This window comes from Pseudorasbora parva, chromosome 2 (genome assembly GCF_024679245.1).
Source record: "Pseudorasbora parva isolate DD20220531a chromosome 2, ASM2467924v1, whole genome shotgun sequence".
Lineage (NCBI taxonomy): Eukaryota > Metazoa > Chordata > Actinopteri > Cypriniformes > Gobionidae > Pseudorasbora > Pseudorasbora parva.
Genome location: NC_090173.1, coordinates 30,697,744 through 30,724,608, shown reverse-complemented (window position 1 = coordinate 30,724,608; position 26,865 = coordinate 30,697,744). Strand labels below are relative to the sequence as shown.

The following is a 26,865-nucleotide window of genomic DNA, read 5'->3' as shown; positions in this document are numbered from 1 at the left end:
TCTCTTTCTCACTCCCTCTCTCTTCCATGAGGCTTCACAGAGGATTATGTATGTGCAATTGAAACTTGGCAAATGACTTTCCTCCCTCCCCCTCCAAAAAAAAAAAAAAAAAACATTTCAGCAATGCTGCCAATCCGTCTTTATGTCTGAGCAGCAACTGTTGTTTTAGTTTAAATCTGAGATGAAGAACAAACAGATGAACAGGACAGGGAACATCCAGAGAAAGAACGAGAAATGGATGTCAAAGAGTAAGAACCACACAGCACCAAAAAACAGCCAGAACAAAATGGGCAAAAAGGCCAAGACGGTGAAATCGGGTGAGTATTTCTCTCGTCTAATCATTTTAAGTTAAAAGAGACACAAATCATTTTTCACGATGATGCAACTCACAAATGTTTGTTCGCAAATGTAAAATGTCACTCTGTCTTTCAGCTCTTGCTTTCTTCTGAGCGTGTGTGTTTATGTCTCATTACTCAACCACTTTCTCTTACTTCAATCAGTGTCCAGCTTCATGTAGATATTTACAATGGGTTGAGGTTGAAGAAATGTTTATTGGTCCCACTTGGCAGTCATAGGGTATTGTAAATGAGCAGGATTTATGGCATGTATATGAGTGTGTCTGTATGTGCATATAAGAGAATGCTTGAAGAGTAGCAGTTTAATAGATTAAACAATTTAAAGGGGGGTTATAATGTTTCCTGTGAGGCGTTGTGGTTTTGATCAGGGATCTCAGTGCCTTCTGAAGCGAAGAAGGCCTCCATTACAGCATCATTCGATTTCTCTTTATAAAAGATGCTAAGCCTTAGGAAAAACAGCTGTAAGATGCACAAGACATGAGGAGGTGAAAATATCTTGCTTGACTGTTTCAGGTGAACATATACGTCACAGAATTGCCAACTGCTTGATGTGGATGAGAAAAAACGACATGTGTGGTGCAGATGTCCTGGGAAGTTTTTAAAGGTGTCCTGGGAAGTTTTTAAAGGTGTCCTAACCTTAGTTGAATAACTTTCTTCAGTACATGGGCATCACATACAGTGAGTCTCAAACACAATTGCTTCCTCCTTCATATGTAAATCTTGTGCGTGAAAAACACCACGGAAAAACAGGCGAATCTCAAGATAACACAACTGTTACGCAACATTCGTGATCATTAATATGTACGCCCCCAATTCTTGCAAATGCCAGTACATGTAAGGCCGAGCGAGCGGAACTGCACAGCGAATCATAGGGAGTTGTGCGGGTATTGTGAAGAGAGTCAAGCGAGGATAGTTAAAATGGCAGATCATGAAAATAAATGTTGTGTTCCAGTAGGTTTGCTACGATAGTCAGTGTTACCAGTTACCAGTGTTCAGACTCAACACCGGTCACGTCCACACCGTGGCACTGCCCCCACCGTCAGAGAACAGACCGTACAAATAAAAACTGAAGGTGCCGGCTTACTAAAGCATGATCCCAACTAGAGTCGCGTCACAAACGCAGATCTCATTCATCACGAGTGAGGAGAGCTGACAGACGATCGCGAAAGATTTGGTTTCAAAACTTAGCCTAATGTAAAAGCGCCTATTTAAGTGACTTTGTTATTGCACTTTGTTGTTGTCGTTTTTCATTAAGAATAATAGGCTAATCGACCCACAATTCAAGTGACCCGCCCATTAAATTGGCACTAATTCAAAACCGAAACTAAAATGTGCACAGCCTCAAAATGTACACCCCTGTGTGCTCACTGGTGCATTTTCAGTTCATGCATATGGAAGCTTAACTTTCATAAAAACTCATTTAAAGCACTCGCTTTGCTCCAATCCGTTATTAATGCCGAGCAGCCATGTGAATGTTACTTTCGGTTAGATAGAATTAGTGATTTAGTGACATTGTTGATGTTTATTAGCCTAGAAATCTAGACGCACCCTATAGCGGCAGCAAATCTAATCTGCCACGAGTGTCTAGCAACTCTCAATACACTTCTGAACTGTAAATGCCAAACTCTGGTCGGGCCAATCACATCGTGTATAGAGTCGTGGGCAGGGCTTAACATAATAACGGCCGAGTTGAGTTTGCATGTAAACTCAGAAACTGGAGAACGCCGGTCTTTGGAATCAGCTTTGACCGCGACTCTGAAAGACTTGGAATTAAGCTTTTCGCTGAGAAAAGAACGGCACTGAAGTCATTCTTAAGAAGGGAAGATGTGTTCAGAGTTTGGCCAACCGGATACTGTGAAAGTTTAATCTTTCAACTGCTCTGGTTGGTTGTAGCGCTATCCAATTGCGTGCATGCCGTGCAGAGGGAGTTTGAAAAGACAACCGTTTATCCCGCCCCTCGGATTGAGATCTGTCAATGGTGAGTTTCCACAGCAAATATCTTGATGTGGCTCTGGCTTGTCAGGCTAGATGTTTATCTATAACCGGCCGCAACTATTTAATTCAAAGTTGTTCGTTCGACAGTTTTTCTAGCCTAAGACAATATCAAGCGGGCTTCACTCAGAGTCTGATACTGGAGAAGCGGAAATTCTAACAATATCCCCGCAAGCAGTAAGTAGTCATTTTATCCACTTATTGCTGTATAAACATTTTCTGATTAAATTGAAATTTTCTTAGTGAGACAATGTTAACGATAATATCCCCTGCTGTCTAGATCCAACGGAAGATGCATGTACAGTAACAATAGGAAACTCCAAGTAACATACATAACAGTTTGACAAATGTCACATGACAAAGGTTAATATTTTTTTTTGTTGTCATATAAATCTACAAAATACAACCATAGATAGATATGGCAATTCCTTTTGTCAGACAGAATTATAATTTAGCTTATATTTCATCAAAAACACATAGCCCAGGAGCTAACTATGTTAGTTAAGATGCTTATAGCTCACTCGATCCTTCTAGCTAACATCACCTTCTCCACCACTTAAAGGGATAATTCACACAAACAATTACAATTCTGTGATCATTTACCCACCCTCAAGTTGTTCTAAACCTGTATGAATTTCTTTCTTCTGTTAATACCGAAGAGTTTCTGTGTTACTCTGAAGAGTAAATATTTTGAAGAATGTGGTTAACCAAACAGTTGATGGACTCCATTGACTTCCATAGTATGCATCTAGTCAATTTGTACAAAAATAAACAAAAACAAAAAAACCTTTACTGTACTGTACAAAAAACATCTTTATGCGTTCAGTTCGTGATCCAAAATGAAGAAGCTGTCATTGTAAAATCATACGGTGCAACATTACAATAATTAAAATGTTTTTACAATGCTAAAAACTAAGATGTGACTGCTGACGTTATGAGCACATGTAAAGACTAAACATACATTTCCAAACTCAAAACAGTTGGTTGTTTCTAGAAATCTTTATCTTCGTCAGAAACAGGATCAAACATAAGGCTGGATGCATAATCTCTCCATTGTTATGACGGACAGTATAACGTAGATGTGTTTGCTGTTTCTACTGATATTAGCCGCGCAGTGAAACAGCCAATAAGAGCAGAACTCTACATTAATATTCATGACCCTTCAAAATAAGGCAAAAACAGACCATTTCATTTAAGGGACCATTTCTAGTGGTTTAAATGGACCTGTAAAACTGTATCTTTTGAACAAACAATTTTTGCCCGTTAAATAAGTCACATACCCTATATAGATATCAGAGAATCATTTAAAATATTGTTTCAACTCATTCTAGGGCACCTTTAATAAACTGTTTGTTTTATTTATACACTTTAGATTGCCACTAGACAGACTTGGTCATAGTCAGTCATAAATCAATCAATTAAAGCCTATAAGCTGTTGGACAGTCAAATAAGGCTGTGCAATATATTGGCCTTCAGTGTCATGAGCACAGACAAATGAAAATAATAATGACCAATTAAGGTAATGTGGTGCGTTATGTGTTGGCATGCTCAAGTAAACGCAGCAGTGGGTCGCTCAAGGCTTTCAGATGCAATTTCATGAACTAATCACATTCCAGCTGTAATATTTGCCTATAGTGCTGAGGTGAAACATTTTTGACTAATCCTTGTAAGGTTGTTAATCTCATCCACAACTACAATTCATCAGTCGCAGACATCTCTAATGCGACTTTTATACATAAAATAATTTGTTGTCATTGTGGTAAATTGTTTTTCGTAACCCCTGCTCATCAGCATGATAGAGAGAGAGCTTAGGGTATTGGGAAATTTTATTTGTAATTTGTCATTGGGTGACCAAGGAATTTTGTTAGACTCGGAGAAAACTGTTAGCAATCCCGTTCATCTTAATGGCCGTTAATCAGGTTCCATCTGTGTTGTGCAAGATGACATTCACCATCTTCAAGGCCTGAGTGAAATCATTGAGCGCTTTATTGTGAGGACTTTTTTTCAGCAAATTTTAAAGCTTCTTCACCAATTAGAGACCTGCTGAGCTAGCAGTCAAAGCTGTTAAGTGATGGTTAACTGAAAATTTAGTTTGACCATTTTTAGCTAAAGGTTATGATCAGTTAATCTGATCATTTAATCAGTTATGTGATATAAGAATGAATGTTTTTAAAATATATATTTTCATAAATACACAGTCGAGCAATTTTCTTTTGATAATCCGGCACCAAAACACACTTACATGCATAACGTATACATATATTTCCATGCTTTTGAGAGTTCTCTATTACTGGTGTACCATATGTGTAACAGAATATTTTTAACACACTCTACCAATCCAATTTGGGGTCAGTAGTATTAAACTATTTTGAAATAAATCAATGTTTTATAGCAACCGACATAAAAGGGATAGTTCACCCAAAAATGAAAATATGATGTTTATCTGTTTATGTATAATATGTAGGTGTCTTTGTTTCTTCAGTAGAACACAAATTAAGATTTTTAGATCCAATCGTTGCTGTATGTCATTTATAATGCATGTGAATGGGTCACAAAAAACAAACAAACATGTATTTATATAATTTTTTACCTCAAATACAACGCTATATCCAACAGCCTGGGACGCGCTTAACTTCCGGTAAGGTCAATATACACGCTCTGGCATGGTGTAAAGACATAATTTCCGGTATACATGATCTGACGTAGTTTACCCCAACGCCAGAAGTGAATCTCGTACATGACACCAGAGCGTGTATGTTGACCTTACCGGCAGTGAAGCGTGTTCCAGGCTGTTGGATATAGCTTTGTATTTGAAGTAAAAAATTATATAAATACTCACTCAAATTGATCATTTTGTGTCTTAAGATATCAGTGTGTCATCATGAGCCACAGGGCTCTTTGTGCATGTTGTCTAAGCATGTTTTTTTTTGTTGTTGTTGTTGCTCTCATAGAATTGTTACCCATTCACATGATTATATGACCTACACACAGCAACGGTTTGAGTTAAAAATCTTCATTTGTGTTCTACTGAAGAAACAGACACACCTACATGTTGGATGCCCTGGGAGTAAGCAGATACACATCAAATTTTAATTTTTGGGTGGACTGTCCCTTTAAATTGATCAAAAGTGACAGCAAAAGAACTTTACATCTTGATACAAAAGGTTTATTTTAAAAATGTACAAATGTATGACAAATGTGAACAAATGTATGCTGAATACAAATGATCATGGTTTCCAAAAATATTTAGCAGCACTGTTTTCAACATTGATAATAATGAAAAATGTTTACTGAGCAGCAAATCATCATATTAGAATGATTTCTGAAGAATTATTTTAAGTTGTGTTAATAATATTTTACAGTACTACTTTTTTCTGAATGTTTGATCAAACCAATGCAGTCTTGGTGAGCATAAGATACTTTTTTCAAAAAACATTAAAGAAACTTACAGACTAAAACGGTATTTTACATGTCGCAAAAAGTAAATGGAGACAGATGCTTTCCATTTCAAAAGGGAACTCACACTGCTTTCTTGGATACTAATGGGGAATGCTTCCGGAATAACTGGTGTCTGAAGCACGAGTCAAAACATGACAATAACATTGGCAGGCAACAGCCTATGATGGTGCGGCCAGAGCATAAAAGGATGCCTGTAGTACACGTCATCCTCTTTCTTATTTCAGGCAGTGAGTACATCCGTGTCAACGCCTTCGGATACCTGATGATACACACGAGCTGTGCGTGATTTGTTTGGCCTCTAGGAACTTGCTCGCTCAGTCCTCGAGGGGGCTAAGTGCAAGCATTGCGAGAGTTTCTCTACAAAGAAACTCCTCTCTCGTGTGTCCCTTGAAGGAATTGGGACAGTGGTCTGCTGGTGCACCCCGTGGATCGAAACCTGCTCCAGCTGAGGCTAAGAATCTGAGATTGTGGGGCTCAGATGGAGCTCGCCGAGAAATTTGAGAAAGGTATGGCTCTTTCTCATTCTTTGGTAGCTAAAGAGGGCGAGCTGCTGGATGAGGATGTGTCATCACTCAAATCCTCTGTTCCGGCAGCGAGTGCACTTCTTGCTTTAAGGACAATTGTTGAGGACGATGATCTCTCTTAATTCTCACAGCATGCCTGCCCTACATACATTAAGTTGCTGGAGGTTATGTTTCACGTCACAGACAGATTAGATGCCATGTGAGCTCCAGAATGAGCAATATATCCAGTATCTTGTGATCCTTCCTTTTCTTCCAGATCTGCATGCTGACATGGAAAAATCTTGGAAGAAACCATATTCACATTCATCCATTCTAGCATGCAAATTATGCAAGAGTAGAGGCATTGTGTGAGCACAGATTAACGCCACCAGTTAAATAGACACTGACCAGCTCTCTTTCACTGGGGGAGGAATTGACGTTAAAGGGTCCCACTCTGCCAACCAAACTGCTGCTTCACGTTTAAATGGTGTGAAAAAAGTGTACGCAGCATTGCAGGCCAGGGCTACCATGCACACAATGCAAAGCCGATCTGCTGAAAGAACTGGACCAGGATCAGGGTCACCCCCTGAGGTGAGCAGAACTGAGCCGCACCAGAGATCTTGTCCTCCAAGCAAACTGCTGATATGATCGATCGGTGCAATGGTGGCTACGGAGTGGCATCTCTGGTTAAATCTGACATTTGGAAGAAAGAGAGAAACTTTCTCCTTGACGTGCCAGTTTTGCCCTCTGAGCAATATATCATAAACTAATAAGGCATAACTTTATAATGGCTGAAGTGAATAACACTGATTATCTCTTCATCACGGCACCTGTTAGTGGATGGGATATATTAGGCAGCAAGTGAACATTTCTGTTGATGTGTTAGAAACAGGAAAATGTCCATTCCACAAAGCAAAAATGGTTCAGGTTTGAGGAGCATAACAATGAGTTTAATGGGTGTTGACTTGGCCTCCAAATTTCCCAGATCTCAATCCAATCAAGCATCTGTGGGATATCCGATCCATGGAGGCCCACCTTGCAACTTACAGGACTTAAAGGAACTACTGCTAACATCTTGGTGCCAGATACCCCTGCGCACCTTCAGGGGTCTAGTAGAGTCCATACCTCACATGAGGAGTATGAGTGGTCAGAGAAGGTGCGATGGTAGGAAAAGAATTTGAGTGAAGTAAAACAGAGTAAACACTCTAAGCGTTCTCAGGATGCAAAGGCCAAATAACATCTGCTGCATTCCCCCCACCCACTCTGACTGAGGTCAGGTGGGATGTGTTAGAGGATTCCAACACATGCTTACATCAGGCCCTGAGGCTGAACCTATGATGTTATTTGGCGGTGTTTTATTATTTATATTATTTATATCTGCCCTGGTTTGGTGAAGTATACTGGTTTTGAGTGTTTTGTTTGATAGCCTCCTTGGTGAGGGAGTCTTTTAACAAAGAGCTTAGTTAGGCTTCATCTTGCTATAGATCAGGGGTGGGAAACGTTGATCCAGAAGGGCCACTCTCTTGCAGAGTTTAGCCCCAACCCTGAAAAAAACACTCACCTGCCTGTTACTTTAGTAATCCTGGAGACCTTGCTTAGCTTACGGAGTGTTTGATAAGGGTTGGAGCTAAACTCTGCAAGAGATTGGCCCTTCTGGATCAAAGTTCCCCACTCCTGCTGTAGAGGGACATTATACTAGAGCATCCTCGCTGAGATCTCCATGGACTGGGTTGTATGCTCTTTTTTGAGCCTCCCTAACTGTTTTCAAGGTGGTGTTGCTAGCCTTCCTCTCAACTTAGAGAGTTATCCTGCTGAGGCCTCTACTCTTATAGCTCCCCTGAGTGTTGCTAGGTCTCCTCTTATTTCCTCCTTATTTCCTCTCCTCTCCTCCATGCGTTTTTGTAAGAAAAATGTATCTTTAAAGTAAAGAATATAATCTATGCAGAATTGCTTTGGTAAAAATTTAAATTAAAGTAAAAATATATCTTAAAGTTACAATTTATATAATAGTTTATATTTATAACTAATATTAAGCCAGAGAATATAGTTTATAAAGTTATAAATATGGAATTTTTTTCTTACAAAAACTTCAGAAGGCCTTTATTAACCTCTTGGGGCCTTATGGATTACCTTTATGATGGGTGCATGAGCTTTTTGGGGCTTTTAAGCTTTTGTCTCATTGTCATGCTTCGAGTATGCCTGCCCATGTTTCCTTTAGACAAGAAGTGGATGATGTAATTCACAGATGCCCTTTTATATGCTGGTCGCACCAGCAGTGATGCCATAGGCTTTCGCCGACCAATATTATTGTCATGTTTTGATATGTATTTCAGAAATCAGTCATGCTGGAGAATTTCCCTATAGCACTATATAGGACGCAGTGTCTCATTCCCCTTGTCAGGGAACCATAGTTACATTCGTTACCCAAATATGTTTTTGCAGTAGAATTGTGTAATTATGGCATCAACCAGTCGGGGCTAACTGAGCTATGGTAACCAGCAAAACCTTGACCCCCCGACCTTTTGCATGAGAGCCTGAGTTCACTGGAGAAAGAGAGTGGTGAATAGGACGTTTAAGTGATCATCATTGTTTATTTACCTTGGCATTTCATCCTTTCTCTCTCTTGACTCTTGCAGATAGAATGACGAATAAGCATTTGGGCAACCAGACAAGTACAGCATTGCAGATGGATGATGGAGTGCATGCAGAATTAAAAGACACCACACACCAACAATGCGGCTGGTTTATACGCAACCTTCTTCTTGCTCTCACCGTGCTAGGTGTGCACATGTGTTTGTGTGTAGATGAATGTGTGGGAGTGTTTGTATACAACTTCAGACGTGTGTGTGTGTGTGTGTGTGTGTGTGTGTGTGTGTGTGTGTGTGTGTGTGTGTCCTTCCTTAGTAGTTCTGAGAAGTTTTCCAGTTAACTATTATAATGCCTATTTAGTGGTCATAAACTCATAAAGCCAATCAAGTCACAGAGCGGTGATAAGCGGGAGAGATGGTACTATCACTAAACACTTGATAATATACAGGAAGAGATTAGATTATTTCTAAAAGGGGGCTTTTCTTAAATACGTAGTAGCTGGAAAATAAACAATAATAAATATTGTAACATTTTACAATACAGGTGCACTAATATGCATTAATTCATGCTTAACTAATGCACAGATAACAGGTTAATGTATGACTCATGAAGAACTAAACCATTTATTAATGATTACTGCATCAGCAACTAATGAACATTCTATATGATTAATAGATTAAGTAATATATGAATTGCTATTAATTAAATGTGTTATAATGTATTCATTCCCTAATAACATAATACCTTAACTAGTAATGGAATTGAACGTGTTAATTATCACAATTGTTGAAGCCATTTCAACTTCCAGTTGTCTGCTTTAGTTAATCATTAGCTAATGATAGAAAGGTATCATTATGTTGAGACTTGTTGACGCACATTACTATTAACTAATTGTTAAGTAATATGTCATTGTGGTTGTGGCTTTTGAATACATTTTTAATTAGTTAATAGTTATGTGCCTCAAGTAAAGTCATAACATAATGAAACCTTTGCAAATAAACCTTAGCCCTATTCGGATGGTAATTTTTTCTCATGTGGACATCCGTAAAAATAAATTTGCATGCCACTGCATTCATTATTGAATTATTTAAATCTACTGTTAAAAAATAGGAATATGTTTTTAAAAAACTTGGAAATCAGCAGAAATAAGTTAATAAAATGCTGCAAATTTAACCTATATAACGTTAATTACTGCCATAATAACGGCTCATATTTCAAATGTGTACGTGTTTTTCTTCTCTTTCACTTTTAAGTTTCCAGCATTTCAGTAATATCTAAAATGCATCCAAATTACAGCGAAGCCCAATGCTACGGTGCTCCGCAGTGCTCAAAAAGGATATAAACAGTTCATTTTGACGCAATCTCTTCTTGAAAACTGAGATGTGGATTTGGATGGCAATTAAATCACCACACGACCTTAGTGTTTGTCAAAAAAACAGTCGGTAATTCGTAGGGGGTTATTTACCCGCGGGTGGTGGGAGAAAAACACTAACATTCTGGATTCGGACGGCAATAAAATCACTGACTAGCCTTAGTAAATCATGAAAATACCTTACAACCCCACGAGTAACAATTCCCGTCCGAACAGGGCTCTTGTCTGTCGTTTCATAACTGTGATCATCTATCAAACCGCAGACAAATACCAAACGAGCAAGTCCAAACCTAACTTTGGCCCCATGTAGTGACAGTGTTTATACAGCAGCAGTTTGAGATGTTGCAGATGCAGGACAGTTATGCAGTCGTGCATGTGAAAAACCTAGAATTCGACTGCAGAGATCCATACATCTTTTAATAAGCATGCCGAACATAACCGGTGTAATTTCCACACTCTCGTAGGTGTAATAGCAGGCACAGTGATGGGCATGATGCTGCGTTATGTTCCTGATCTGGACACAAACAGTCTCATGCTGGTTTCCTTTCCGGGAGACGTACTGATGAGAATGCTGAAGATGCTCATCCTGCCCCTCATCATCTCCAGTCTCATTACAGGTTAGGCCTCAAACACATGCTCTGTTTTCAGCTTGTTAAATGTCAATGACATGTCTACAGCACAAGAAATGAATATATTTGATACAGGTTACCATCTCTCTTCTTCTTCCTGGTTTGCAGGCCTGGCCGGTCTGGATGCTCGCTCCAGTGGAAGAATGGGCACCAGAGCAATGGTGTACTACATGTCCACCACAGTAATCGCTGCTATTTTAGGTGTCATCCTGGTGCTTAGCATACACCCTGGGAATCCAAAACTCAGATCCGGTCAGGTCAACTCTGCCCCCAAGAACCAAGAGGTCAGCAGTCTCGATGCCTTTCTGGATCTGATCCGAAACCTTTTCCCAGAGAACCTTGTCCAGGCCTGTTTTCAACAGGTAAAACTTAGTGTTTGTGCTTTGAAAATGTATGTCTCTGATGGGCAATTTATCTTTTAGATTTTCTGTCCTTTGGAAAATGTAAATCTTTCAGAACAGTGGAGCAGAGGGTAGCAGGTTGCTTTGTGGTGTGTAAGGAGCTGTGCTCATGGGAACCGGTTCGAGTTCGACCTAGGTCATATTCCATTTTTCGATGCTGTCTGCAGCCAATGATGCACAGCTGTTGTTGTTTTGCATTGTTTGTTTCATGGTTTTTTGAGCATGAGGACATGTCACACAACCTGTCCTGTCCATCTGCCTAATTTGTCTAGCTTCTAAGAAGCGACAGATGAATTTGTGTAGAGTTTGGACAACAAACAATGTGAGAATCACTTTCTCTTCTCTTTTTAAGTGCCTTTATAATGCTATTTTAAATGTTCCTCATTTTGTTTGGGAGGTCTCCCACAATAAGTTTACATGCATACAAGGTTAAAAAACCCTTTAATTTTCTCTTAATATACATTGCACATCACCTTTTTTTTCACAGTGTCTTAAACAGCTCATTGTAAAAAATGAAACGCACATTGCCATATTTAAATTTCAGCTTCCTCAGTACTTCAATAAAAATGCCGTCATTTTTTTCAGCATCAATTCTAGCACAAGCCCTAATCCTGCATGCAGAGTGAAATGTAGTGCAGAAAAGAGTGCCTTCCCGACATGTTGTAGCGACGTGTTGTCGACATGATGTAGCGACGTGTTGTCGTCATGTAGCGACGTGTTGTCGACATGTTGCTTCTCAGCTACAACTACAGTGTTTGACGGCAGGTCAAAGTTCTAAATAAGTAAACATTGGCCCTGTCCCAAATGGCACACTTCATGTGCACTGTTGGTCTTGTGGACTTACAGTGGCTGCTGCGTGCGCGTGTCCGCTAAGTCTCAGAAGGATGCTCGCGAGCACCCCCTTTGAGGTCGATATGCACCCTCGATGCACAATTCTGCCGAGTCCGCACTGGTGCAGGTTACGCAGCGGACCTCTTCCCGGCAGTCAGAGTGGTATTACGTTGTAAAAGTGTGGACTCAGACGAAGACCGTGCGGGTTTAGGGTGCCATTAGGGACAGGGCCATTGTTTACAGGCAGCAAATGAAGACCATTGGTTGTCATGCAAATTTGTGACAAACCTAGTTACGGAAGTGAGATTGGAGTTCAGCTCAGAATCAATTCTTTCTTTTAGCAGACAGTAAATTTAGGCCTATTTGTCGTGCTCCTTGATATTTTAAATTTTGCACACTGTTAAAACATTAGTACATTTCTTTCATGTTGCTGTGTAACCCAACACGAATGACTCAGAAGGATAACTTCAATTATTTTAATCAATGAATCCAAAACATTGAGGATTCGTTGGCTAATACAAATGCATACAACACATTAACCAATTACAGGAACCAACAATAGACAACAGAAACTCAGGACTATATATACAAGGAAGCGAAACACCAGAAGCATGAAAGCAAGAAGCACCGAGAAGAAGCAGGAACAAAGGAAACAGGGAACTTTTTTTCTATGCGGTTTCGCCGTTCGTCCACATGCAAATGCACTGTGCGGACACTGAAACAGTACTTTTTTGAAAACTCCTGCCAGGGTGGACATTTTTTAACTCCGGTTGCAGTGGTGGGTGTCATGTGGACAGTGAAACTGATTTTGGCTGGTTGTGTCATTAACGGCACCAGCAATAACCTTTTTTTCCAGGCTTTGATTGGCCAACATGTTAGGGGTTATATTGCCACCTGTTGGTTTGGCATGCTCTTTCCAGTGTTTTATAGCGAGTTTTGCGTTTTCATTTTTCACACTTTTTTTTTTTGTGGAAGGAGGAAGGAAAAACTCAAATACCCATGTATGTATGGACTAGGCCTAAAAGTCAGTATAAATTAAAAACACACCATAAGTCTGACACATTTACATGTTCACACTATATTTAGTATTGTGGAAGCACATGTTCTTATTTACTGCAATCCAGAGAGGCTTTTGAATTCTTACACAACAGTCGATAAACATCACTGCTGTGTGTATGAGATTGATTCCAAATAACCACGCTTTGATCCGAGGAGTTCCTTCCAGTTAATGTGTGTTTTCAGTGCGTTAAATGCACTGTTTCCTAATAGTTTGTTTGCTTTGAGAGTGCTGCTGCACATCCCATTTTCATTGAGCAACGCCACACTAAAATAGTTTTCACAACACTGCATGTGGAGGATAGAGACTATTAAAATATGATAAAATCAAATGTGAGGTGCCACTTCTCCTTAAATAAGAAAAGGTAACATTTAAAGTATTTACAACATTTTGATATTCCTTTCTTGTTAAAGTTATGGGCAAATGTTCAAAATAATATATTTAGACTAAAATATTCTGTCTAAAAGTGTTTTCTTTATTTGCGTACAATTTTACAGAATTATCGTTCCTTTTCTTACTTCTCTTTTTAGGCTCAAACGGTGCTGAAAAAAGTAGCTGTGCCAGTCCAGAACCAAACAGAACCGATCCTTGTCAATAGGAAAAAACTGGAAATGAAGTGGGGAATGAATGTTTTAGGTTAGAGGATATTCTATTTTTTCTGTAGGCCTATTTGAAACAAAAGAAAAAGCAGCTTGAATGTAATTTTAGGTACCACAAATTATATAACAAGTGTTGTTTCAAGTGTGAATGTAGTTGGAAAAACTTTAAAATTATTGGAAAACCAAATAATGTCACAAATTATTGTTAGAAAATAGATATATTTCTATTTGATTTCATTGTTTGTAATTGTCATTTTGATTTACATATAAGGTTTGATTGGGTTCTTCATCGCGTTTGGAATCTGCATGGGGAAAATGGGAGAGAGAGGGAAACTCATGTCTGATTTCTTCAACATCCTTAATGAGATCATCATGAAGATGGTGTCCATGATCATGTGGTCAGTATTCTGCATTTATTTTGAGTGTTTTCCAAATAAATATATTTTGTAACTGAAAGAAATTAAATTGTTTTTAACCATTTTTGAGTGTCATCCTCTCATAAATAACACTTATCATTCTCTGCATGTTTTGATTCCTAAGACATAAGCTAGCTAAAAATAGCTAGTGAAGTGTAAAAGGTTTTGATTAAATCTGTCTGTGTGACAGAAGTTTATAGGATGTAAGGAAGAAAGGGGGGGGGGGGGGATTTGTCAGGAAGAGAACAGAACAAGAATCTGAGAGAGAGCAGAATCATATTTGTGTTCCCATGAGTAAATGTGGGAGTTTTATTCTGGATGTAATACATCCTCTGACACATAGACCGCAGACAGATACCCACACACTCGCAAAGACAGACATAGCTGAAAACAGAGACAGCACTGAATTTATAAATCATGCCTGCAGAAATGAAACGCTTGATCCATAAATCTAACAGGCCATTTTACAGCACAAAAGGAGTGAGGCGGGTGGAACATGTTCATTTCGTATTCTAATGCATTTTTAACATAAACACAGAATATATAAATACACCAAAACAAAAACATATGACAACAAAGACAGACACCGCTCAGCCCTGAGACCGCCCCATCTGTAACTAACAGTGTACCGTGTTTTCCCATCACAGTATGTAAACTGTTCAAATGGTACAATAAACATCATCTGTTGCTTACCTTAACGGACGGTGAAATATTTATACATAGCATTTTAGATTAATTGAATTCAGACAACATAAGAAGTAACATTTCATGACACATAATTTGCCGCTCAGGTTACAAAATTGGGTAAATATGATGATTGATCTCTTCCTAAAAACTAAATTATATCCATTTATTTTTTATGAGAAGAAAATAAGTGTGGTTGGCTTTTATATTGTCTTTGCACTGAAGGTAAAATAAGTTATTAAAGCAATAAACAAATATGATAAGACCGCTCCACACTTTTGTATTTTTGACTTAAAATAAGTTATTAAAACATACATATATAATAATTATTTATAAATATTACATTACTCTAATAAATATGTAGAGAGGCATTTTCAGTGCAACTCAGATCTATTTCTATAAAACTTTTCACATTAAATAATGTTGTAGTAGCTCTATTGAGAGAACTTCCTCAACCCCAATGACCAAGATACAAATTAATTTAAATTGGCCACAAATACAAATGGTATTTATTTATTTGTTTATTTGTCGGTCTGTCTATCAAAATGTATTTTTTTATTTTCTACTATTAACGCTAGAAAGCAAAACTAGAGGACAGATATTATGGCTCAGCATTGGGGAAAAAAAAACACTTCAGAGTCTAACTCTAAACAGAGATAAAACCCATAACTAATCTCCAAGTAACTCGACTGGTCTGTCCTCAGGTACTCTCCATTTGGCATTGCCTCCCTCATTTGTGGGAAAATTGCTGCCATCGGTGATCTGGAAGTGGTGGCACGCCAGCTAGGCATGTACATGGTCACGGTCATAGTTGGCCTCATCATTCATGGTGGGCTCATCCTGCCATTCATATACTTTGCCATGACTCGGAAAAACCCCTTCACGTTTTACTCTGGCATCTTCCAGGCTTGGATCACTGCTCTGGGAACAGCCAGCAGGTACAGATAGCAGACTATTCACATGATGTGTTTATGGGAAACTGTTGTTTGAAGAGTTCTGGCAGCACAGACTGAAGTTAAAGGGCACATTTGGTTCAAATATTGTTGACTTAAGTATAGCAAGATACTGCAATACTGCAATGTTCATATAGCACAGCCAAAACATTTTTATGATGAAAATTTATATTTTGTACTGGTATGTGGTCTAAGATATTTTTATTATGAACTCAGACATAACCCAAAAAAATCAGATGGATGACTTGATATATTTTAGACACAATCATAATTTACATGACCTTATCTGGCTAAAATAAAACACACGTTTTGATGCTCTCCAGAATAGAAGTCCAGAATGATTAATCAGTCTAAATGGAAGGGAAGGCAAATTATGAAAACATATTTTAGAGAGTTGTTTATGAATAAATCTGGGTTTGTGGGATTACATCTGTTAAACCAAACCGCTTTCTGAATGTTAAACCAACTGTCAATCTGGCACAGAATATGCATGCAATCCTATCAACTTAATACATAATAATAATAATAATAATAATAATAATAATAATAATAATAATAATAATAATAATAATAATAATTACTGTTGTTGTGGGTTATTTTGGACAGTTTTTCAACAATTATGTAACTTTCTCTTTCTCAGTGCTGGGACATTGCCAGTGACATTTCGTTGTCTGGAGGAGAATCTAAATATTGATAAGCGTGTGACTCGTTTTGTCCTGCCCATCGGAGCCACCATAAACATGGATGGGACTGCACTCTATGAGGCTGTGGCTGCCATTTTCATTGCCCAGATGAATGACATTGCCTTAGATGGAGGACAGATTATTACTGTCAGGTAAGGAAATATGGCACAATGGAACTGAACCCAGACAAAACTGTGGCTGCAATAATAATAACCCTTTCATCATCAGCATCCCTTTCTCTTTGGAGAGAATTGATATTAATAGACTCTTGGTTTGTAATTTTCCATATTTACAAGATCAGCAGTCAGTTTTCAGGCATATTCACATTTTAATGACTGCAAATGTATAGTCATTTTTATTTTATTGAAATGATTACAATTTTATTTTGTTTTGTTCAAGACATTATTCCTTGTCATCCATTTATATACAATTCTTTTTTTTTAATCACTGCAAATTTTATTTTATTTTATTTTATTAGTTCAGATAAGAATTTATTTCATATAATCTCTTTTTAAAATGCCACTTGTTGTCTCTTTGCACTTTTCTCACACAGCCTGAATACAGTCTTGATTTATGAGTCACATGTTTGGTTTTAAGATCCTTTGTGTTCCATAACAATCTGGTTATTATTACAGTTATTATAGTTTCTTTTTATTACATAAACTCTATACTCTATAATTGTGATGCAGTTACAAAACCTTAACCTGCAGCTACAGCTGCACTACATATGTTCTCCTTTAACTGAACTAACAACATCTTCTAATCCATTTTCATTTGACTTTTGTTGTTATTTTACTTCTTTGCGCCATTGAACTTTTATGGAGTTCTTTTTTTATCCTTTTCACTCCCTCATAATATATCATATCTGTCAGTGCCACCCTATAATGTCTCAGTTGTCTCTTGTTACAGTACCCTAATCCCCTGCCTTTCTTTCTCTGCAGTATGACAGCGACTTTGGCCAGTGTGGGAGCGGCCAGTATTCCCAGTGCAGGTCTGGTCACCATGTTGCTAATCTTGACCGCTGTGGGCCTTCCAACTCAAGACATCAGCCTGCTCGTCGCTGTCGACTGGCTTCTGTGAGTTCAAACTGCTCTGTTTGGGTTCCGTACAGGGCCGTCGTTTACACCCCCCTGCCGACGGTCCTGGTTTCGTGTGTGGAGTCCTGACTAATTATCAACTGTCTTCATGAACATAAACAGCTGTCCTGAGCTGTCCTGTATCAGCTTTTAGAGCTGTCTTTTGTGTGTCTTTAGTGACAGAATGCGCACCTCCATTAACGTGGTGGGCGACTCTTTCGGGGCAGGCATTGTGGACCACCTATCACGGGCAGAGCTTGCTGTGATCGACGGGGACATCCCCCTATCAGATGAGGCGTTTGTCCCCCCTCCGCCTCTCCTCACTGAAATAGACCTTATAGATCCTCTCAAACCACCTGAACTGCCCCCTCGCTCCCCGCGCCCCCCAAAGCTCAATCATCACGCCCCTTCTCTGACCCCTTCGCAGTCTCAATCGCACTCCATCCCGCACTCGCCCCGTTCTGTCCGCTCCCCGTCACCTCACTCAATCCGTTCGCCCTCTCCTCGTTCTGTGTGCTCTCACTCCCCGAGGCCTTTCCGAACACATTCCCCTCGTCTTTTACGTGGGACAGAGCCTGGATACTGTGCCCTACCTACTTACGACAACCAGGTGAGGATTTCAGATTTCTTCTTAGTTTACTGACTTTTTTAAGCTATGATTTTCTGAAATAAATGGCCACACACTTCTTTAAACTGTTGGTCTTAAGGGGGTAGTTTACCTGATATTGAAAATTCTGTTATTATTTACTCACCTTCATGTTGTTCCAAACCTGCATGGCAGACTTTCTTCTGTGGAACATAAAATTTGCTCTTTTTCTTTTCCATATAGCATACCAAAAAAGTGATCTATACAACCTGTATATTTTATTACTAATACAATTGTTTTGTGCAAGGAACAGAATGAGATCTGCCATTATTCACTGTTAAGCGCTTCTTGGCATGTTCAGGAGTGTTCATGAGAGAAGTTACGTTGTCTGATCTGTGAATAAATCTTTTTTTTGAGTCAGATCCTGTCAGTTCTTAAAACCTCTGGATGATTTGTTCACAAATTGGACTGATCCATGAGGTTTGTTTTTGCATGCTTTATGAACCTTTTGAAATGGAACTGACAGAGCGGGAATAATAAAAGTCGAAACCATTATGACTAAAAGTTTGCTTAGAAGTATCTCCTTCTAAAGCAAGGAGGCATTTTACTCTGTTAAGCGCTATGAGTGGCCTTGGATGGCAGTGGGTGTTGAAGTTTTCCTACCAATTTGGCAAAAGGGGTGATAGCCACCTTTTTTCTGGTTTCTCTTTTCAAGTTAGATTTAAAATAAATTCCCCTTTCTACTGTATAGGCAGGCAAGTTTTTTTGAAAGCCCATTTTGCCAGCGTTGAAGTACCCTTTTAACTCTTTCCCCGCCATAGACAGAATCTTCCAGCAATCCATGTTTTCACTGTTATAAGTTAGGGGGTGCTATTTTACAGCTTCTGAAAGAGTACAGAATCTCCAGTTCAAAACACAGGTAAAGAAGAAGCAGAAACGGGCACTAAAAGGATAGCTTAGTTCAATTTTTTTCCTAGTCTTCGGGGGTGGGGGGTGGTGGTAAGTTTATGAAACTTACCCACATTAAAGTGTTGATAAAAATCATTCAGTTCAGCATGTTCCGATATTCATACAATAAAATATTTTAGAGGTCATGAACATTTGAACAACTGGCAATGACAGTGGCTGGCAACTTATATATATTTATATATCCATTAAAAAAATGTGTATATATATATATATATATATATATATATATATATATATATATATATATATATATATATATATATATATATAAAATGATACAATAGAAGGCTGATGAATATAGATATAGTTGGTGTACAGGGTCATTCACACAAAGACAAAACACCATTAAAATAAGCTGGGTATAAACACATTTCTTCAGAGGTGGGACAAAGTCATTGTTATGCAAGTCACAAGTAAGTCTCAAGTCTTTGCCTTCGAGTCCCGAGTCAAGTCGAGTCAAAGATGAAGCAAGTCTCGAGTCGAGTCCAAAGTCCTACCATTTTAGTTTTTGAGTCACTTCAAGTCATCTTACCACAGAAATAAAATTATACAAATCATGTATGTCTGTAAGATTTGTATTTATTTATACATCTTTTTATACAATGACATACAGTAAAAAAAGAAGAAAAAAAGAAGAAAAAAAGACAATTTAAATTTTCACAGAAAATGCTTGTATTTCAACAGCATATTGCACTAGAACAATGCACAGCAGCTTCAGTCCTGTATTGTATTGACCTCATATTGCAAAACAGTTCAACTTTCAAATAGACATGGGTCCTTTTAGCCTAAACTTAGGGCCTTTATTGGAATATTGTTTAGCTTATTTTTGGTTTCATTTGGTTTACTTTAATAATTTAATTTATTCAATTATTTTGTTTTGCTATACTTTTTATGCCAGCTTGCCATGGCCCCCCTAGCACCCCCTCGCGACCCCCAGGGGTCCCTGTCCCCACTTTGAAAAGCACTGCTATAAAGCATATGACTTCAGTTTCTTGAGGGAAAGGGCTTTCTTATGACTTTTGAAGCAGTTAAAATATTCTTAATATTGCATACACTGAAACTGAAATATTATCGTCTACCGTAGTGTATAATAGACAATGAATATTAACACAACAACACTGATATGAGTAAAGAAAAGTTTCAAATACAACATGTGAGGCTATAAGGGATTTTCTGACATCTGTTTCATATTCTTCTCAGGTATGAAGAATACAGAGGGGTGGAGGGCCCAAAACAAGCCCAATATTATTATATTATTTATTATTATCAGTATAATTTATGATCAATAATTTATCAATAAGTGAGCCTGCAACATATTAAATTGTAATCTCTTGGAGTTTAAATAGCAAATACAGATGGGATTTTACAAAATTCTTCAAGTTGCAATAAAGACTGTGAACAGAAGAGGTTTGGAAATGGAAAAAGAGAAAAAGTGACTTGAAGGAATATGGCAACTCCAGTCGGAGTTATTGCACACATATTAGGAGCAGTGGTGAACATGCACACTATAAACCGTAAAAAGGATAAGCCCTGCATCTCAATGTGCAATCTGCTCAAAATACTATTGAAAATTACTAATATCACATAGCTACTATTTAGGATTAATATGCCCTTTTTTTTACAGTCTATGATTGGGAGTTGGTGCCCAGGAAAACACTGGGAGCGCTGCAATATAGCAACGTAAAAATACATTCGAACTATACCTACTGTTATTATTAGTAGTCTATACTTTTGTTTCTTTTTCTGTTTTGATAATAGCCTGTCATAATAAATAGCCTACATTATAAAAAATATTTTTAAAATTAAATTAGGTGGCTCACCTCCCTGTTTCCTCTCCATCTCTGTACATCTCTGCTGGTTGCATTGTGTGTAAAAAAAATAAAAAATAAAATGTATACGTCTATTTACGTCTACAAACTATCATTACATTTATAACATCATATCACATGCCTGCACGTTGAACGCGATTTTTCTTCAATGAAGGGAAGGAGGCGGGATGTATGAGGACGAATGAATACAGCACTTGTATAGTTGCACTATGGCTATTAACTGTGAGAAGACAGTGTCAGTCAATGTATTTGGACAAAACAGCGACCATAAATGTAAAGAAACGAAGTTGCTTGTCATATTTTCCTAACAAGCAACCACACTTTTTCTAATAAGCCCAAAAAACCGCGACCCGCAACTCGAGATTTTTTACCGCGACTTGCCAATAAAAAAAGGCCAAAGTCACGTGTTATACGCGGACTTGGTAGCTATGGATACTGTCGAATCAAACCAACGCGGGACCATGCGCGGGACTACAGTGATTGGATGTCGTGGAGGCAGCGCGCGTACTCTCTGCATGCATACCAAGGGGGTAATCTAGCGCTCGGAAAGCGTTCCACCCCTAGGGGCTGCCATTGCTAACCCAGCCATCACCTGCTGTTAGCATCCCATTGACTCCCATTCATTTTTGAGTCACTTTGACAGTGAATAACTTTACATCTGAGACGTTTAAAGACTCCATTTGTCCATTGTTTATTTCTAAAGAAACACGACAATGTACAAAAGGCTCCATTACCTTGTATCTTACACTATCGCCCCGCAGTAGCTGTTTTTGTAAAAATAGGCTAATGATTGCGTCATAACCAACGCGACCCTGTCGCACAGTTGAGAAATTACCGTATAGACCTGAGGAGACGCTCCCAGGCAATCTTTTACTGTCTATGAGGCAGTCGGGGGGACGTGGAGACATGTCCTGGAGACTAGTCTGATAAAGTCAAGGGGGAAGAATGGGGAGAAGCCCATAGTGAGCCAAAAGCAACGGGAGAAAATATTTAAACAACGTGATTCAGATTTCGCTTTCCACATCTACTAGAAGACTCACAGCTGTCAGACAGGAGGCTCACGTTAAAGCCCTGCATTTATGCCCGAGCCCGACGGGCCCCGACTTTTTTACACCCCTCGGGCCGGGCTTCGGGCCAATTTTCATGTCATACCTAAAACGCGGGCCGGGCTTCGGGCCTTTTTATAGGCTTCTCCTTCGTTTTATATTTATTTTATCAATTAAAAGGAACAATGAGTTCTGCGCTGGTGGAAACAACACGAGACCATAATAGCTAACGCGACTGTCAAGATGGCTCGCACAGTGTTCAGAGCATAGGTTCAGAGTCCGCGCCAGCAGCAGCGCGCGTTTCTTCAGCACGGAGACACACTGCAAGCGTGGTGTGAGCATGGCGTTTCTGTTGCGTGTCATCCGCGGGGCGTCTGGTGCTATTAATGTACAGGGAAGCCCTATACTTCATGTTAAATATAAATATATTGCCTATTGATACAGCAAAGACAACTTCGGCAGCAGCCGGCCCATGCCATATCCATGGTATTGACGGCAAAAGGCTACAGAATAATTCGTTCTGTATTGACTGGTTTAATATTTCAAAATCGATAATTAGGCTATGTTGTCTTTTATTATTACAATTAGTCCTATCTGCATTTATGTTAACCTACAGACTTTCAAACATTATGTCATTATGTGTCACAATGTTTTATGGGCTATATGTTGTAGTCAGATAGATATGATGGTGCTGCAACACGCATCGCCGCAAATGACTAATGCAAGCCAACGCAAATGGCCGTAAATGAAACTTAAAATAAGTCTAAGATAGTCAAAAACACCATCATCTTCAATAAAAATGAATGAGATGAATGAGATCATTATCTTACCAGTGCGTCGCGCTCTCTTATGTGGTATTTGAATCTGAAATCAGCTGCTGAATAAAATGCATCTTAATCTTTTGCTTCCGTTGCTGTAAACTCCGTTAAATGAGCATATACCCCGGGAATTGAAGATGGGATTTATATTCATTTGCGTAGGTGTAAGGTAGGCTATAAGACAACCTGCATGTGCTTTTTTTATTTTATTTGTTTAGCTCCGTTTGCGAGAGCCGCGAGCAGAATCAGCCTGCCTCAGCTCGTCAAAAATGCCTTTTAGGCTACTGGTGGTAATAGTTGGCGAAATTAACTAACATTGTGATGCTTGAAGTGTTTTATGGATTTTATTATAGGCAAGACAAGTCAAGAGTTGATTTGAGAGACTAATTAGATTAAATTAAATTAATTAAATATGCGGTTAACTCACTGTCGGCCGCTGGCCGCTTTTGGTCGTCACTTAAAAAAATTAAAACTTTAATTTAACAAACAAAAAAATGCTCTAAACATTTTTCTAAATTAACGTACTAAAGAAACGAAACGAAAAATAACTACTTTGACATTAAAAACAAAACAGAACTATTTTAATGGCTGCAACAATGTAAAAAAAAAAAAAAAAAAAAAAAAAAAAAAAAAAAAAACGGGCTCCAGTCGGACTCGGGCCGAGAATTTTGATAAGCTGTCGGACACGGGCCGGGCTAGGGCCTCAGCGTCTCGGGCCCGGGCCGGGCTAGGGCCTAGATTTGAGGCCCGTGCAGGGCTCTAGCTCACGTCACATCTACGTCGTCAAGCTTAGTCTGAGCCTGCGCAGTTCGCTCAGCCATCAGGAAGTGAGTGCCCCTAGGTTGACTTCATTATTTCGCCGTAGACGTCAATGGGGTCGCTGTGTCCATTTCTTTTACTGTCTATGATGCATACAGGTGCAGATTTTTTTCACAGATGCAGATACACTGAGAGCTGCGCGGCCGTGTGAAAGAAAAATTACCCCAGGTTTTCATGGGAAGTAGCAAGTCTTCTCGAGTCATAAGGCTCAAGTCCAAGTGAAGTCACGAGTCATTGATGTTAAAGTCCAAGTCGAGTTGCAAGTCTTTGTACATTTTGTCGAGTCGAGTCCGAAGTCATCAAATTCATGACTCGAGTCTGACTCGAGTCCAAGTCACATGACTCACTCGAGTCCACACCTCTGCATTTCTTTATAAAAGATATAATGATATTTGACCTAACACACAGGGACGTCTAGGAATGTCCTTTTACTGTTTTACACCATCAGTTATATAATAAATTCATAGCTGTTCCTGGCAAAAACCAGGAACAGGTCAAATAATGTACAGGTAACCAATAAACAGTACATTTTTCTGAAGAAAAAAAGCCAATATATTTTACAATGTGGTTTAAAAAGACATAAGAATGAGTAAACTATTATATTAAGTCTGATCAGGTCAACTATGATGTTTTTGTTGGGTGGATATTGTTCCCTGACGTTCATCGCTTTATATCCTGCAGATTACCACACTTCCCAGAGGTTTCCGAGAGAGAGGCAGAGACCGGGAAAGAGACAGAGAAAGAGAGAGACTGCGAGAACGGGAGCGGGATAAAGGGAGTGAGACTGAGGAGGAAGAACGAATGATGGATGTGGCGAGTGATGGAGAGGAAAGCGATGACACGGCGTACGACAGACGCCATGCCGTCCCACCTTGTGACCTGCCCTGAACAGGAACGGACGAAGCTTTATCACATTTTCACAATACTTCTTCTGTATTTCAGCACCCACCTTGCTGGATGAAAGCTGGTGTTTTGATGTTTGGCAAAGACTTACGTGTGTTGTGTGTTTGTTCTGCTTTAAGAAACTTGACATAATCGAATAGAGGGTTCACTGGCAAGTATGTTTCTTAGTGTCAGCTTTATAGTCTAGCAGCACCAGTTGTTTGTAATTTACAGCTTATTTGCTTTTATTGGATATTTGCTTTTACAGGATTTCAGTAATAAACCGGACGAGTGCTTTGAGCGTTTATTGCACGTGCTGTGCCACTCTTGATTTTATTTAGTCTTTGACTTCCCTGTCATATAATTTATAGCTACTAGGATACTGGTTCTGTACTGCACTGTAAAGTCCAGACTTATTCAATGAAGGAAAAGAGAGCATTGACTCATTTGAGCTGCCTCCGTTTACTTTTAGAGCCTAAATGTCTTCTGTTCACTGTTCCAGTGCAACATAAACAAAGAAATGACAATATGCTGTTCAAATGAGTCGAGGCAGTTGGTTACTATAAACAGTCCAAAGTGTTCCAAACTTCCCATTTTATGATGTGTTGGATTTTTCTTTTGACGGTGACAATGACGTCACAAGCAACTGTGAGTAACACAAGGAAGTTTCTCCCCATACCCCTCTATGTTCTTTTCGTTCCGCATGTCTTAAAAAAGTGAATCATATACTGAAAACGTCATTTGCATGCACAAATTGACCTGTGCATGCAACCACTGTTTAGATTAGTGGAAGTGACGTCAGGCTTATACACTTCAAAGTCACTAGGCCAAGTGCAGTTACACAAACCTGACGTAGTACGTTACTGTCATTGTGCAAGGCAAGCCATCCACTCTCATGAATGTCAGTGTAGTTCTCACTCACATCCAGCCTATTAAAAAACACAAATTAGATGTTTATTTTTATTTTTTAATAATTTTGCTTTATTGCCATGAGATGCTTTAGTACAAATTGCCAAAAGCATTGCAGATAATTGTTTTATTTATTTAAATCATTTGAAATGTACTTTCTTTTAAACATTAAATCCTTTCATAAATTATTTGTATTAATTATAATAATCATAAATTATAGATAAATACACTACTGTTCAGGATCTGTACGTTGTTTAAAAAAATACTTTTATTCATATATAATGTTGCAAAAAATCTATTTCAAATCAATTCTGTTCTTTTGATCTTTCTATTTATCAAAAATGTTCGTTTTGACAAAGATATTAAGCAACACAGCTGTTTTCAACATAATGATAATAATAAGAAATGTTGACTGTTTTATGAAGGATCATGCGACAAATTAAAATTATTTTATATGTTTACTATATTTAAGTATATTCAAATAGATAGTTCTTTTAATTTATAATTATGTTTCAAAATATTACTGCATTTTTTTAAATCAAATAAATGCAGCCATTGTGAGCTTAAAAGACTTCCTTAGAAAATACTTTTCAAAAATGTACAGACTCCAAACTTTTAAATGGTAGTGCAAATACAATAAAATATGGATATCTCAAATGTTTCTCCCATGAAATAAAATGGAGAGAAATTGGAGACTTTTGCTGAAGTCAGAAAAAAAAGAGCGTAATACAGACCCCACATCTCAAATTGTATAAAATGATATCTAAATCTTCCATCTCACATCTCACATCTCACATTTCACTATGAACTTTCTCATCAATTATTTCCCAAATCATAAGCAATGGACAATATAGTTCTGTAATCTTACTGTACATCAACAATTGTATTAGTTTATTTATTGATTTATTTATTGATTTATTTATTTATTTTATGAAATGGATACTTAAAGCATAACTAAAAAATCCTTTGAGCCTTTTCATCTATGAAAGAACAACCTCAGAAAGAGATTTTTTTTTTCCCTTTACAATTTAAGAATTACTTTGATGTTAATTTAGTTGTCATTTGCTATTATTGATATTCACGATCATCTAGTGTTGCACTCGAAATAGAAAAAAAAATTGCTGTTGTTTATGATGTCTTTTGTCTGACTCATGTATGTCTGATAGACTTTAAATTATTTTCCCATAAATGTATATCTCTGAAACGCCTCATGGTCTCCCCTTGTCCCTGAATTCATACTACCACATCAGCCGCTGTCTGTGGTGTGCGTAATAAAATCTTAACAATTTATTTTAAACTTATTTGAGTGGTTTGTGCTTTAATGCCTCTTGTGTAAGAGTTAATGTCAACGTGAAGCACGTTTAAATCCTGTCTCGCTCTCGCATTAAGACCGGTGGTCGAACCAAA

At 38.3% G+C, this 26,865-nt stretch overlaps 1 protein-coding gene across 6 annotated transcripts in view; it reads left to right on the top strand.

Moving 5' to 3' along the window:
• slc1a9 (solute carrier family 1 member 9) overlaps positions 1–26,759 on the top strand; it is a 45,222-nt gene extending 18,463 nt beyond the window's left edge. For 2 of the 6 annotated variants that reach the window (XM_067415339.1, XM_067415331.1), the window contains exons 2-11: positions 8,947–9,090; positions 10,736–10,888; positions 11,009–11,262; positions 13,720–13,825; positions 14,060–14,186; positions 15,593–15,826; positions 16,482–16,676; positions 17,466–17,600; positions 17,778–18,210; positions 24,349–26,759. In XM_067415339.1, coding sequence (XP_067271440.1) covers positions 8,952–9,090; positions 10,736–10,888; positions 11,009–11,262; positions 13,720–13,825; positions 14,060–14,186; positions 15,593–15,826; positions 16,482–16,676; positions 17,466–17,600; positions 17,778–18,210; positions 24,349–24,555 — 1,983 coding nt within the window. In that variant the 5' untranslated portion in view covers positions 8,947–8,951 and the 3' untranslated portion in view covers positions 24,556–26,759. Of the gene's footprint in view, positions 1–227; positions 318–898; positions 1,035–6,182; positions 6,314–8,946; positions 9,091–10,735; positions 10,889–11,008; positions 11,263–13,719; positions 13,826–14,059; positions 14,187–15,592; positions 15,827–16,481; positions 16,677–17,465; positions 17,601–17,777; positions 18,211–24,348 lie in introns of those variants that run through there. The other 4 variants (XM_067415315.1, XM_067415322.1, XM_067415306.1 and 1 more) reach the window with 4 other exon arrangements.
• The last annotated feature ends 106 nt before the right edge of the window (positions 26,760–26,865 follow it).